Source organism: Rissa tridactyla, chromosome 6 (genome assembly GCF_028500815.1).
Source record: "Rissa tridactyla isolate bRisTri1 chromosome 6, bRisTri1.patW.cur.20221130, whole genome shotgun sequence".
Classification (NCBI taxonomy): domain Eukaryota; kingdom Metazoa; phylum Chordata; class Aves; order Charadriiformes; family Laridae; genus Rissa; species Rissa tridactyla.
The window spans coordinates 5,087,788-5,102,538 of NC_071471.1; the positions used below are offsets into that span (position 1 = coordinate 5,087,788).

The following is a 14,751-nucleotide window of genomic DNA, read 5'->3' on the forward strand; positions in this document are numbered from 1 at the left end:
GGACTTACATGTCAAATTTTGAGTTGATAGGTAGTCAGCACTTATGTCAGTTTGTGTCAAGTGACATTTGCATAAGCCCTTTCTGAAGCAGCGGCCGTTAGATACCTGGAGAGACCCTCCAGGAGAACCTCCTCTCCACCCTGGATCTGCCGTAGCTGGGGTGCTCCCTCCTCGTCTGCTGATGGGTGGGAGGGTGGCTGCTGGTGCGGATGGTCCCTTTGCAGGTCTGAAGGCAGCTGGTCTCCCTCACCCCTGCCCGAGACAACCCCACGCTTGCTCGCATTGATCAGCGCGTTCCTTATGGGGCTCTTAGTTTCTCCGAGCCCTCAGTCAATGTTTTCTGATGGGCTTCCATACAGTCCGCATCATTTGCGGAAGACCTGTGGCCTTGAGGAGGTAGATTCAGGAGAAGAGGTAACGGGCACAAACGTGACCATAGGAAGTTCCACCTAAACACGAGGAGGAACTTCTTTCCTGTGAGGGTGGCAGAGCCCTGGCACAGGCTGCCCAGAGAGGTGGTGGAGTCTCCGTCTCTGGAGACATTCCAAACCCGCCTGGACGCGTTCCTGTGCCGCCTGCTCTGGGTGACCCTGCTCTGCCAGGGGGTTGGAATGAGATGATCTCCAGAGGGCCCTTCCAAAATTCAGTACAAAAACATCTACCTGACTGCTCGTATCCCAGTGATGCCAGTATTGTTACTTCCAGGCACCCTGAACCGCCCTCCTCACCCCCCGGCTGAAAGCACGGTGAGTAGATTTTACCCTCACAACTTCGGATGAACAATATTAGCCCCAATTTTACAAAACGGGAATTAAAGCACTTGGCGTTCCAACCCCTGGCTCAAACCGCGCTGTCTCAGAGCGATGGGATGCAGGATCCATCCATCTCCCTCCGGGCGTTATTCCTCGGGCTGTGGGCTGCTGCGGGCAGCTCCGAGCACCGTTTCTGTTCCTAAGCCGGAGTGCTCAGCACAATAGCTGGAGATAAGCGTTACATGGGAAATAAGTAACCCCTGGCTGACACCGCGGCCTCCGGAGAGCTCGGCCAACGGGAGCCTGAGCGGGGAAACACAGGCTGCTCTGGCAAAGCCCTGCCTCGGCATCCCTACCGTCAGTAACAACCAGCGAACACGGACTAATGGCTGCGGCAACATCTACACCCCCAGCGGGATTCATATCTACACCTGAACTCTTACACTCATCCCTGCGTCTGCACACATGCAGGAGCTTCCTGGAAAACCCTCTGGATAATCCAGCTGGGTGTATATCCAGCAGATGCAGCTGCAGGAGTTGGCATGGCTTGGGAAGTCCTGGGGTGACCTGCGCTGTTTTACACCATTTGCTGCCAGGCACCTTTAGCTGGAGTTACACACTGCCCAGCCACAACACAAGCGCCCCGAGGAGCTGGAAGCTCGTAGGGTGTTAACGTGAAGTCTCTCTGTGCGTTTCGGCAGGTCCATCAGCCACGTAGGGCAGTGGGACACACACGTACACCCCCCCCCCCCCCCATCTCCCCCCACCTGAGGTACCGCAGCAGACTCCATCCCAGCTCCACACAAAGACCAGGAACTTGTCAGGGGCAAAATAGTTTCCTCACGCAGACGCGCTCGCCAATGGCTTTTCACTCTGAAACATGATTTCTGGCGAGAAACAGGTAAAAACTCCAGGGTTTTGGCTTCAGGTCCCACGCCCTGGGCCAAATTTTGCCAAGAGCAGTTTGTTAGATGGCGGGGTCCAGCTTTGCCAGCTCTATCAGGTGGCGAAATCACAGTTTGGGTTTCCAGAAGCCCCGGCTGCTACTGTTTAGGAAAATAAATAAAAGCGAAAGTTTGACTGCAATCTGTCCTTTACCTCCAAATTGTGATTATGCAAGTGTAGTGAAAGCGGATGAAGAAAAGACAAATTTAATTCATCTTGTATTAATGAAGGTTTACAGGTTGCTGCACAGTAGTCACTTCTGCTTGCTGTTGAGCCTTCGGACGGTTGTCATGCCAGCACGCAATAGAGTACATCAGTATTATCAAACGTAATTAATACATGTGGTGGGCTTTTCACAGGCTTTCTCAGTGCTTTTCTCAGCAGAAGGGTCCCAGTTCCCTTCCAAGCCCAGCGCTTGCGTCCTACTGCCTTTCTCATCCGAGTTGCGGACTGGTGCATGCCGTGACTTGTCAAATGAGAGCAAAATTCAGAGCCCTTCATTAACCCAATACTTAAAAAAACCAAACCAAACCAAAAAAAACCCCAAAAAACCAACTCCCCAGGTACACCTGCTGTTACGGCGTTACCTGGATCCCATCACTCCCATGTTACAAAGGCACTCGCAAGCTGCTGGCCACGAGTAGGCTTGAGGAGCAAACTCAATGTCGGCAAGAGGACTATAAGCGTTGCGCAGTGTCCCAGCAAACCAGCTGGTGGGGTGTGAGCAATCACAGAATCACAGGGGTTGGCAGGGCCCTCTGGAGATCACCCAGTCCAACCCCCTGCCAGAGCAGGGTCACCCAGAGCAGGTGGCACAGGAACGCGTCCAGGCGGGTTTGGAATGTCTCCAGAGACGGAGACTCCACCACCTCTCTGGGCAGCCCAAGTCTCTTTAGTCTTCCCTATGGTTTTTGTCATCCGTGGACAATTACCTCTGTCTTCCCCACATGGGATCGGCTCCAAAAAGACGTCAGTGGTGAGACTGCTGCCCGGACCCCGGGACCATCACTCACTAGGAGGGTACCAACTCCTAAATAGCATCTCAAGTGAGCGCTGCGTGGTTGCCAATTTACCGCGTTCTTGTTCTGTGCACAAAGACATCCGCTTGAAAGCCTGCAGGCTGCTCCTCCAGCTGTGCTCGGAGGTAAAACACTTGGCATTTCATTGCTCTCCACCTTTGCTTCGTTTCCCTCACTGGGAGCGAAATGAAGGTTTGATGACGTGCACGAGTCTGCGAGACAAAATTGCTCTCAGAAATAAAGTACCCCATGGTCAACTTCAGAGGCTGCTCTGAGGGTACAGGAGATGCTCTGCCAGCGTTTGGCCCCATTTTGAATGCTGCTGGAGCAGAAGAGAAGAGCGTCACTCTCTCTTTTTCTCACGTTCTGATTAATTTTCACATGATTGCAGTGCTGTCCACAAGACAGGAAAGGCATGGCGATTTCCAAGCCTTTATTCACATTGTTCTTCTCTGCCCAGCCTCCTTCCATAACCCAGTGCTGCAAATCATCCTTCGTTAGGGCGGGCAGGCGGGGAATCTAACACCACCAGCCCCTTCTCTAATGAGCCCCGCAGCACGACGAGCTCCGAGGTGCAGAGATTTAAATAACTTTAACACGCCGACGTTACAAAAGACAGCAAATCCTCTCACTGCAAACCCTCATTGGAAGTTAAGCCAATATCCACGATCACATGTGGGCGTGGATTCCGCCCCGTCGATACCACCTTGGTATTTTTATCAAGCGGTGACAACGCCATTGATTTTTGTAACAGTGGCTGTGCTGTGCCAGGGGCACCCGCGTGGGGCTGCGAGAGGTGCGATCTCCTGAGCTGCTTTGGCTCGAACACGTCGTTTTGGACCCGCTGAGCTATTGTTAGCCCGTGAAGAGGGAAGCGGGTGGCCAGCCCAAGGGTTTCCAGCTCTGGTGGAGATGTGCTGGAGTGGGGCTCATCCCTCACCCACCTGCCTCGGGTGCTGCCCCAGCACCTCCGGTCTAAGGCCGATATAGAAGGAAACAAACCCATTTCAGATGTACTCAGCTCACAACAGCGGTTTCTTTCTCACAAAAAACCAGCCGACGCCACTCGCAAGAGCCGCTGCCCCCGGTTGCCCCAGCCTCGGCCAAAGCCGCTACTCTTGCTGCAATGTCAAAACCCACGAGAGGTTTGTATTTACCTGCTTTCTCTTCAGTCTTGTGCCTGATTTCCCACATCACAGTGTAATTTGGAGACTGCCACGTAGCCAGAGGAGTGCCATTGCCGTAGGCTGTGGTGAGACCTGCATCAAACGTCCGTCCCTTCCTGCAAGACGGGCTGACACGAGCCGGAGGAAAGGGCTTGGCACCGTCACTGCCCAGGCAGGGATGATTTAGAGAGCAACCAGAGGTTTGTACAGCTATGACACTTTCGATATCAAAACACTGAAGTCGATCGCATCACACTTTAAACAAGAAGGACACGAGACAGAGTCAAGGGAGGCGATTCTGCCCCTCTGCTCCGCTCTGGGGAGACCCCCCTGCAGTGCTGCCTCCAGCTCTGGGACCTCCAATGTAAGAAGGACGTGGACCTGTTGGAGCAGGTTCAGAGGAGGCCACAAAGATGATGCAAGGGCTGGAGCCCCTCTGCTGTGAGGACAGGCTGAGAGAGTTGGGGGGGTTCAGCCTGGAGAAGAGAAGGCTCCGGGGAGACCTTAGAGCCCCTTCCAGTCCCTAAAGGGGCTCCAGGAGAGATGGGGAGGGACTCTGGATCAGGGAGGGGAGCGATAGAACAAGGGGTGATGGTTTTAAACAGAAAGAGGGGAGATTTGGATTATATTTTATGAAGGAATTCTTGACTGTGAGGGTGGTGAGCCCCTGGCCCAGGTTGCCCAGAGAAGCTGTGGCTGCCCCATCCCTGGAGGGGTTCAAGGCCAGGCTGGACGGGGCTTGGAGCAACCTGGTCTGGTGGGAGGTGTCCCTGCCCAGGGCAGGGGGTGGCACTGGATGGTCTTTAAGATCCCTTCCAACCCGAACCATTCTGTGATAATGTGCAGAAGAAATGCCTAACCCCCATACTGGAGAGAAGGCAAAGACAGGAGCAGCAGCAGCTTTAGCACCACGATCTGGAGCAATCACAATTTTAGAACCACACCTAACACCACACAAAGTCCATACAGCAGCATCCCGCGCAATACTCAGCCCTGCTGAGCACAGGGACCCCCCTTTTTCCGAGTGTGCCGAAGCCCCAGCGCTGCAGCGAGGGCTGGGCAGGCACCCAGCAGCATCCCCCCGTGCTGCCCGGGGACGTTGACGTGCCCAGTGCCACAGAGCCCTCCGAGCCGAGGACACCGCGACCGGTTTGCAAGCGTTCTGGGGAAGGGAAGGGCATTTAAGCTATAAATTAATAAATACAGTATTTGCACTGGATTAGGGTGAGTTTCTCAACTCTATTGACATGTCAATCCTCACAAGACTTCTGCATCCCTACTCTTTGCTCCATTTTATTTGTAGAGAATAATGGCTTTCATATGACAGAAAGGGAGAGACATGAGCTAATAAAATTACCAAGAAATGACATTCACTGAGCACGCTGACCCAAGCAGTTATTTATTAACCGTGCTAGCAGACCTAAAAATAGCTTTGATTGCATGCGAGGCCATCTATGCCCGCAATTAGTACAATAAATATAACTACTCAAACTAATAACAGCACATTCACCTCAATAACAGCAGATAGCAGGCTAATCCGCTGTGCTTGAAAGCATCTTGTGAAACCTCTTATTTTTTTTCCTTTTGCTCAGCCAAGGATCTGCGCATTGTGAGAGCGATTGTCAAGAGCAGAAACAGATGCAACCGTTTAGAACTTATTAGATGTAATACCAATGAAACAGCCTTTTCAAGGGATCTCAGCTGGCTTTCTGCTCAGCCGCAAAAATACTGAAACAAAAAGTCCATATCCTCCTCTCTACTGACTTGTGGTTCTCCTTTCTGAGAAGAAATAAGGGATGACATTTATACCTTCACTCCGAGGCAGGTGAATATTAAGGACAGAGAATATAATCCTACACCCCTTCAAGAAATCAGAACACATCATATGAATTCTGCAATGATTCTACAGTTCTAGAATAAGATTTGCACAGGAAATGTAATTTATACATCACATTTCCACAATAATTTCCTTATAACTTTTCTCTAATACCTTTGGGTGCAGACAGGGCTAACAAAACCATCGGGTTCGTGTAGGCGTCATTGATGCTGGGGGGGAATCATCCCGTCTCCCTTATCCGTGAATTGCTCAAATGTTGCTGAGACCTTGAAGGATCCATTCCGGTTTGGCAAGAATGGGTTAAGATTGGGTTGCAGCTGGAGTTTTCTTTAAAAACATGAACTGGTCTGGTTTCGTACCCCTTGTTTAATCCCGAACAAGCACACAGGCACGCAGAAGGGAAAGAGGTTTTGGGCTGGGTCTGGATGGAGATGAGCCGTTCTGCTCCCTCAGCTTCCCAGCGGCCGGTGCTCCCCTCAGGCAGGGACTTGCGTGTGCTGGCAGCATCAGCACTCGTCCCAGGACCGACTCCCAAGTGTCACTGGAGTCTCCTTCTCTGGAGACATCCAAAACCCGCCTGAATGTGTTCCTGTCCAACCTGCTCTAGGTGTCCCTGCTTTGGCAGGGGGTCAGACTAGATGATCTCCGAAGGTCCCTTCCAAGCCCCACCATCCTGTGTGATTCTCTGAACCGCCACCTTGAACTTCAGCAAAAGGCCAAAAATACACCAGGGCCATTGAAAAATGGCAACTTAAACCATCCATTAGAGATGGACACAGGCTGGAGCTGCTTCCTCTCATTCGTCCCTGACCCACGGTCCCGAGGGACCTTCCCCACCGTGGGCCGAGGACCCGCTCTTTCCCTGCCACGCACAGCACAACAGCGTTCCGCGGTTGACAGCGAGGATGAAACACTGAGCTCCCACCACCACCGGCTCTGTCTACAAGGTGTCACCGTCCCTCCGTTCAGGGCAGAAAAGCGGCATTCCCGGGGAATGCTCCTCCAGCTGCAAGTGACCTCCCATGGCTCAGCCAAGCTGCCCAGGGCCTGGCTGAGGACACAGGCCCTGCCGAGCCCCCGGCCCCCCAGGGAGGAGCAGCCCAGGCGATGCTATTCGACACAGCATGCCCCGGGGGACTCTTGGAGCTCCCAGAGTATTTGATTTTCAGGGGTATTTTCAAATAGCTCTGTGAGGCAGAGGCAGGAGAGTCTCCGTCGCCGGATACAAAGGCTGGAGGGAAGATCTACCCCGCTTCAAGCCAGGGCTATTTATAGCAGCCTGAATTTGAGCACCTCCTAAAATTCAAAGACTTGCATGAGTCCGGGAGGAAAGGTTCCCCGCAGGAGGTGAACAACATGGACTGACGCTGCCTCCGGATCCCGTTTGCTCTCGTATTTGTCCCGGGGAGCGGCTGGCTCAGATCCCACCTCCTCTTGCTTTGATACACAGGTTCCTCATACAGAAACCCCCCACTTCAAACAGGGCTCAACTCTCCTCCACCAAACCAAACATCTCCCAACTTGCGACAGTGGCTGAAAAGTCAAAAGCAAAACAAATTCTCCCCATTTTGGTGCTGAGCAGGCTCGTTGATTACCGAGCAGAGAGAGAATTGCTGCTGCTATAGAAACAGCAGCCACCGACCCGGGGACCACGCGCTGCTGCGGGCAGACCCGGAGATTGCTCAAATTGCGAGATGTGCCATGGGCCACATCCAGCTCCCGCACCAGCCCAGAGGTGAGGTGCTTCGTAAGGCCACAAAAACATCTAAAAATACAAGCCCCTGCTCTTTTCAAAGCAGATACATTTTTATACTTCAGATACCAACAGCAAGAGGTGTTAAAATACAACATTTCCCGAGCCTGGTTAACAACTTGCTCCTCATTTCCTTGTAAAACAAAAATCCATTGGAAACTTAGTGCTACTTACCCCACTTCTGCCCAGTTTGGGTGCGGGAAGGAGACCCAGAACCTCTGCACCAAACCTGTGGGTTACAACACGACAAGACAACATCCAGAGCTCAAAAATCCCCAAAAATCTCCTTCCATCCCGTGGGCTTTAACCACCCTCCATCACCTCAGCGGACGCTCACGGCAATACCATAAACCAGAGACTACTGAAAATAAAAGATGTCTTCAGATAATAACCAGTAATTACTATTCTATAGACACATTTAAATGATTTTGTTAAAGAGAGATTGTTTTGGCAAGCACTATTTAAATTAAAAAAAGCTGACCAACGAAACGAAAAAAAAAAAAAAAAAGACTATTTCCTTCAGAAAACCCCACTCATGTTGCAAATGGCAGCAATTAAAGCAAACACACAAAATGTTGTATTTACGCAGTGATGTGAAGAAGAAAAGCTGTTTAAAAACCAAACATTAACGTGTTTGCGAAGAAACACGTACGCATACTAATTTTTTTATGATGACTAATTGATTTTTTTTTTTTTTTTTTTTTTTTTTTTTTTTAACGGACAACGCAAACTCATTCCCGTGACAAACCAGGAACGTCCCGAGTTCAATCTGGGGCTCCCACTCGCGCCTGAGGCTGCAGCAACACCACTGACCTGCTGCAAAGGGGCCCCACGGGCTGGAAAGGGCTGTATCCAGCTAAGAAAACTCCTGGTAATATCAGAAAGAATTAAAACATTTATTGGGCATAAATATATTACATATACACTACAGATACAGTTAAGTCTTACATACATAGTGTAGTATTTGCAAAATCTATACATTAAAATCGATATGGCAGTTTTAATACAATGCATATGAAATAGTCTAAAATTTACAATACAAGAAAACTTATGATTATTATTTTTTTTTTTTTTCTTTTTAAAGTTGAAAAGCTTGGAATGTATGTTCCCATAGTGAGGTAAAAACTTTTTTTTTTTTTTTTTTTTTTTTTCAATTTAAAGAACTGTGCAAGGATAAGATTCATACACATTCAGTTCGGGCACTTCTCAATCGTGACGCTGAATACCGAGCTACCGTAGCCAACAAACAGGAGTAGAAAACATTTCAAGTTCATAAAGAAAAAGGCAGAACAATAGAAAAAACATCTCTCTCCTTCCTTAAGGGTTTTAAATATTTAGTGTTTCATTCTACCTTTTTTTTTTTTTTTTTTTTTTAACTCTTGTTGTGATTTCTCTGAGAGCAGAGAGCCCTCGGGTTGGATTCAACGCCTGCTATTGCTGGATCCAAGGGCATAAAAAGGTGTAGGGGAAAAGACAAGGCATCAGCAAAGGGTGGGATAATGGAAGCGATAATGGAAATCAAACCGGGAATGGTTTAAAAATCGGTGATGCTTTATTTTTTTTTTGTTAATATATGAACGACAATCAAATCGCTATGGCAGAATACACAAACTAAAAGAACGTCAAATTAACGTATTCAGGGCCGGTCCCAACTCCGACGGAATATTTCCTCCGATAATCTCAGGGTTGGGCTGGGCGTTCTCGTTAGCATGATTATGAGGGACACCGGACAAATTAGCAACGACAGCAATGCTTCAGGTGTAACCGATTGCTTTTCGCTACACTTCTGCTCGCCGCTTTTAGTATCATTTCTATTTCAAACTTTCAAAATCCATCAAATCGTCTCAAGCAAAGCGGGTTTGGTTGGTTTTTTTTTTTTTTCTTTTTTTTTGACTGAAGCAGGGTTTTTTAAAAAAGGTGTCAAGCTTGGATTTCATAGCAGCACTGCTGAAACAATATCGAAAAATGAAAAAAAAAAAAAAAAGGGAATCTATTCAAATTTCTGGGTTTCCAAACTAGCGGTCTTTTCATCGTTTTAAAAAATACGCTCTTTTCCCCTCCATTGAAGACAGCTGTATTATGCTTTGCTCACAAAATACAGAGGCAAGGTCACAAAGTTTCATATCACAAATAAATTTAAATAAGATGTAAATAAATTTGACAAGCCATGACTTTGGCAAGAACGAAAAAAAAAAAATATATATATTTAGCTCAATGCCATTAGTTTGCAAGGCTAAATTAAACTAATTATAGTCAATAACAAAATACAGAACATTTCTAATATTTGCTACATCTAGAGAGGCACACAGAATAATTCATTGATCTTAGCACTTTCTTTCCAGAGATGATTATGTTTTTGGATACATGTAAACGTTTGAATCACTGATAATGTGGTTGGTTTTTTTTGTTGGTTTTTTTTTTTTGGCATTTAATGTACTAGATGCTCCCATCTTCAAAAACACAAGAAAATGTAAGAAGATTAATAATACTAGGAATGCTGCCAGGTAAAAAGTCGACCTAAAGTACAACAGTATAAAACAGACAAAATATAACATGCTACGGGGAGGGTGGGGAAGGGGATTAGTACATAAGTACACTTTTTATTTTTTATTTTTTTTCTTTTTACAATAAATAAAAGATTGCACTGTAATTGGTATTTAAAGTACTGTATGCAGTATATAGTATAAATAAACCTAAAACAAAAATAATGTTGTTTTTTCCCCATTACTTTGGTTAAGGGAATATTATGCTAGTACAGGACACTGAATCTTAGACGATGGAGACAGAGCACAAAATAGCCAGGACAAAAGCAAAACCGAGTAGCAAAAATATACAAAAACAAGAGGCAGGAAAATACACTGTGTCTGTTGCACCCTTTTGGAATCTATTTGCACCTCCAGCTCATTTCTGTCCCTGAGGTACTTGCACAACGTTGACTTAATATAAACAATCCAATGAGTGAAGAGTTAAAATTCTAGTATCTCGATGGATTAAAAGGTGTATCGTGGAAGGGGCAGGCAGGAGGAGGGGGGACATTCCCATCAGAGCGGGGCTCCCGTCTGAGTTTTGCCGTGTACCAAGTGATTTCAGTTGACCCTGTGGTAAGAATAGCACAGACGCCCACTGAAGGTATTGAAAATAAACACGCCTCGTTTCCGATACCTCCCAAAACGTTCCATAAAATGGATACCCCTCCGATAACATTAATAATAATAATTAAAAAAAAAAATAAATCAACCGACAGTAAAGTTTGCTTACATCGAAAGTAAATCTCACCTAATTCAGTAGAGGCAGTAAGCTGTCACCAGCTCTAATCATATAAATCAGGATGAACATAATAGAATAATATCTAGTATTAGATTAGGAATAGTTATATACAGTGACAAACAGACAAGTTAAAGCAGCTTTTAAACAGCTGAACATGGGAATAACTAACTATTGCACGATGCCCTCTTACTTAAAATTACTGCTAGGAATCAAAATGGTAAAAAAGAAAACCTATAATGCTTCATAATTTATATGCAGTTTGGTTATTCGATCTCTTATACAGGCAGTTTATAGTGTTGCAACTGTAAAAACAACAGATAACTAAAAAGGTTTTTTGACTGCAGGATATTGTTCCGATTTAAATGCGCTAGACAGTTAAAATAACAATTTACGTTTCGTCTTGAAAAAAAGGGGGGCAAATGTAGTGAATAATTGGTAGGAACATTGCTAATACTGTTCAAGGAAAACCCGGTACTGTTGACTAACACTGCATTCTAGTCTTACCGCTACACACACTCGTGACTAATGTTTAGGAGGAAAAAGAAGAGACAAAAAAGTGACTCATGATTAAAATTTCCTAAATAGTAAGATAAAATAAGAGACTGCATGAACTTCAGCGAAAAAAAACCAACGTTGAAAAGGCAAATTGGTGACAGTTTTGAAACCGTGAAGGAAAACAATCTTGCTTTTGGTATCTGGTTTGCTTGTTTCTCCAGTTTGACCACTTCCTAGTTTTGAATTTCAAAAAGGTGCATCAAAACACTGATTTATCTTTCTTCAAGCTAGAACTGTAAAAACAAGAGAAGTATATAAAATGCATGGTAGAACAAAAGGATTTCAAAAAAAGGAATATCTGAATAAATGTGTGGATTATAATGCGTAGCATTAGTTAAATTTGTATCTCAAACTTCCATTGAATTCTCTACTTCATAAAGAAGTATTGTAATATACAGGCGAATATAATTGACAAACTTGCAAAGCCAAGAACAATGAGGGCTGCAAACTGTTCATCAGTAGGAATCATGCTCTTTATCTTCGGGTCATCTATGCTTCCCATTTCTCCCGCAAGCATGATCTCGTTTCGCTGAAGCATAAAGGCAACGGATGGGCTGAAAGGTCCACTAAGCTCCTGTGAGGTATCCAAGCACCGGCGGCAGACGCAGACGCGAAACCGATAGTCTGTGTTGACTTGAAGGCCTGAGATGTGGAATGTGGTGTCTTCTCCCTTGTACACCTTCAAAACAAAACAGCAAGCACAGTCATGAACAAAGAGGAAGACAACCTCCTCCTCCTTTCGTAGCACCAAACAATTCTAAAGGATTTGGGCCACAAATTTAAATTTCAAGCAATTTAAAAGGACTTGCAAGGATTTGGGCCAAAAAGTTAGATCAAGCCTGAGCCTTGTAACTCAGCTCTCGAGGGAAGAACTCACTAACTCAATGCAGGTTTTGGAAAAACAGAGGCACGCGGAGAGCTACGGAAGAGGCATCCAACCATGAGAGGTCTCAATACAGAGCATTCAACAGAGCCAACGCACACAAGGACAGACACGACTTCAGACAATACATCAGCCGTAAGACGTACTCATCTTTTGTGGGTCTGATAAATACTACAAACGTAATTGCTCTTAAAACGTGGCTATATGCCTAAAACGTGTCTAAGACATAAGCACCATGTTTGGCCCCAAAAAGAAGAAAACCCGCAAACTAAGGTTATTGGAAGACATTCACTGTGTAATTGCAAAATTGGTTACAAATATTATTTTAATGTACTTTCCTCACATTTCTCTCAAGAGTCAGCAATCTTGCCAGAAATTACACTTTCAGAATTGTGGAAACAATAAAATATTATTAAGGTATATAAAAAAAAAGCTCCTCTTGGTTGCATTGTTGTTGGTTCCTTAGCAATCCAAACCCATCACATATTTATGTTAATCAAATGTAGGTACCTCATGACTCAGAGAGCATGAGTCACAATATGAGAAAGAAGAGCGAGAACCAAATAGCTAAGAGACAGTTTTGTGACTTAAATGGAAAAAGACCACTGGAAGCATTTACAAACTCTGAAAACAAATAACCGGTCAACAATTTATATAACGGAGGAGTGTTGAAACTGGTATTTTATGAAACGAAAATCGTCTCACAAAGTGCCTGTGTCTGCTGGAAAAAACCCATCCTCAACTTCAGATACTTCTTCTTCTGCTCATTTAGCCGGTTTCCTTCTCCTCGCTGCGGGAGCGGAAGGCTGAGAGCATCTCTGCCCGCCGGGAGGTAAGAACCCAACTTACGAGAGGGCAACAAGAGGGACATTAAACCTGAGCCGACAGAGGATTTCCTGTGCGTTATTCGGGAGTCAGACATACAGGAGGAAAAGGAAGAGACGCGCTCAGCTAAACACCACTTCAAGAGTCCAGCTCTCCTGCCCCTGAGACTCATCCCTCAGTTAAACACCCAGTCACTGGTTTCTTGAGAAGGTCTGGGACCAAAGATTAAGGCTTTTCTTTCATTCGTTCTCTCCCCTCCTTTTAAACTTCCACATTTTTTCCAAATCCAGTTTGAACAACGGTGACTCTGAGCTTCCAGACTAAGTAGAAGTCCTCGAACTGGCTCATGTTTCTTGCCCCCGAGGCATAAATCAAGAAGCAATGTTTAAACAAAATTACATTACCTTCCTCAAGTACGCTCAGCATCCAGAGGAAGCTCACTCTAGCTCAAGTGAGAGGAATACAACAAATTCATCCCGTAAATCTCTACATTACCCACAGCTATGCACCGTTGCCTTCCTTGTCGTCTTTGCTCGTCTTCCCAACGCCAAGGAGTCATTAAGTTACAGTAACACAGTAATTGCAGGGAAAACAAAAGTGCAAGTGCTGTAGTAGTTCCATAGAAATAACGCGAAACGTTGAAACATCCGTTTGCAAAGCGTACCTCATTCCTAGAATGACTCTGCCACTCCATTTTCCAAAGGCAATTCCATTTCTAATACCCACCTGTTGGGGGCAATTGTCCTCCACCTACTCCATCGTCAACGCTACATCTTGTAGGTGGTTAATACTTTAGTTTACTCCCAAATATAAGCGACCATGCAAAGAGAAGCTGCATGCATTTGGCATGCAAAGGTAGGTTCAGCAAGTAATTAAAAAGGGTTGTGCTCTTCCACGGGACCAGAGTCAGGATTCTTCTACTTGGAGGACTTACCTAACTCCCATTTCTTTAGACTTCGAGACATGGTGACTCAGAGCATCTATTCCTTACAAAACAACCCTAGTCAAGGTATGTTTTCTGGTGCTCTTGCAATTATTAATTTCATTTCAAAATGTATAATCAGAAGACCTCTACGTGCCTTTGCCAAAATGAACCTTTGCAACCAATATGACCACTTCTAAAACAAAATAAAAATCCAGTAAAGTCCAAATAATGACATTCAATAAAGCAGTTACAATCTAATCTTCATAAATTACATTTAACAGGTGCTAGGGATGGGATATGCATTGAAAAAACCTATCCAGTGAATTGTTTTTTCACTTGCTTTGTTCTGTCAGGGTGGTGAATACCAGTGTCATTGGAGGCTCAGTTTGGCTAAATCAAAGACCTGTATCTTCATTACAGTCTAATAAATACAGATGACCACATTCACTCAAGCCAGCTAGTCAACAGCACTTCTCAGAAAAAGGCCAGTCAAGTGAGAGTTGAGTGCATCGTTAAAGTTTGAGAAACAGCTGAATACAAGAATTAATATTCAGTAACGGTAAAGACAAAACATGTCCCACACTAGAGCTGGGAAGGTGGTGGAAACTGTCCTGCTTTCAGTGGTTTAATGAGTATTTACCACCAGTGGATCTATGTCCTTTCTCATTAACAGGTAAAAATTTATTGTGCTTAATTATCATTTACTCTGTATCCTCCACAAGCGGCTGCAGCGAGCACACCTTGGGGACATTACTGGCTCCAGCTCCATAGATACGTGCTTGGTTGACACCACAGTTACACCCTGTGAAGGGGCTTCACATGCA

General features: G+C 45.7%; 1 protein-coding gene across 1 annotated transcript in view; it reads right to left on the reverse strand.

Annotated features, from left to right (window-relative positions):
• Window positions 1-8,349: 8,349 nt before the first annotated feature.
• The window catches only part of FNDC3B (fibronectin type III domain containing 3B), a 213,803-nt gene continuing 207,401 nt past the window's right edge, over window positions 8,350-14,751 (reverse strand). The window contains exon 26 of the mRNA XM_054204807.1: window positions 8,350-11,973. Within this exon, the coding sequence (XP_054060782.1) occupies window positions 11,662-11,973 (312 nt within the window). The 3' untranslated portion in view covers window positions 8,350-11,661. The remainder of the gene's footprint in view (window positions 11,974-14,751) is intronic.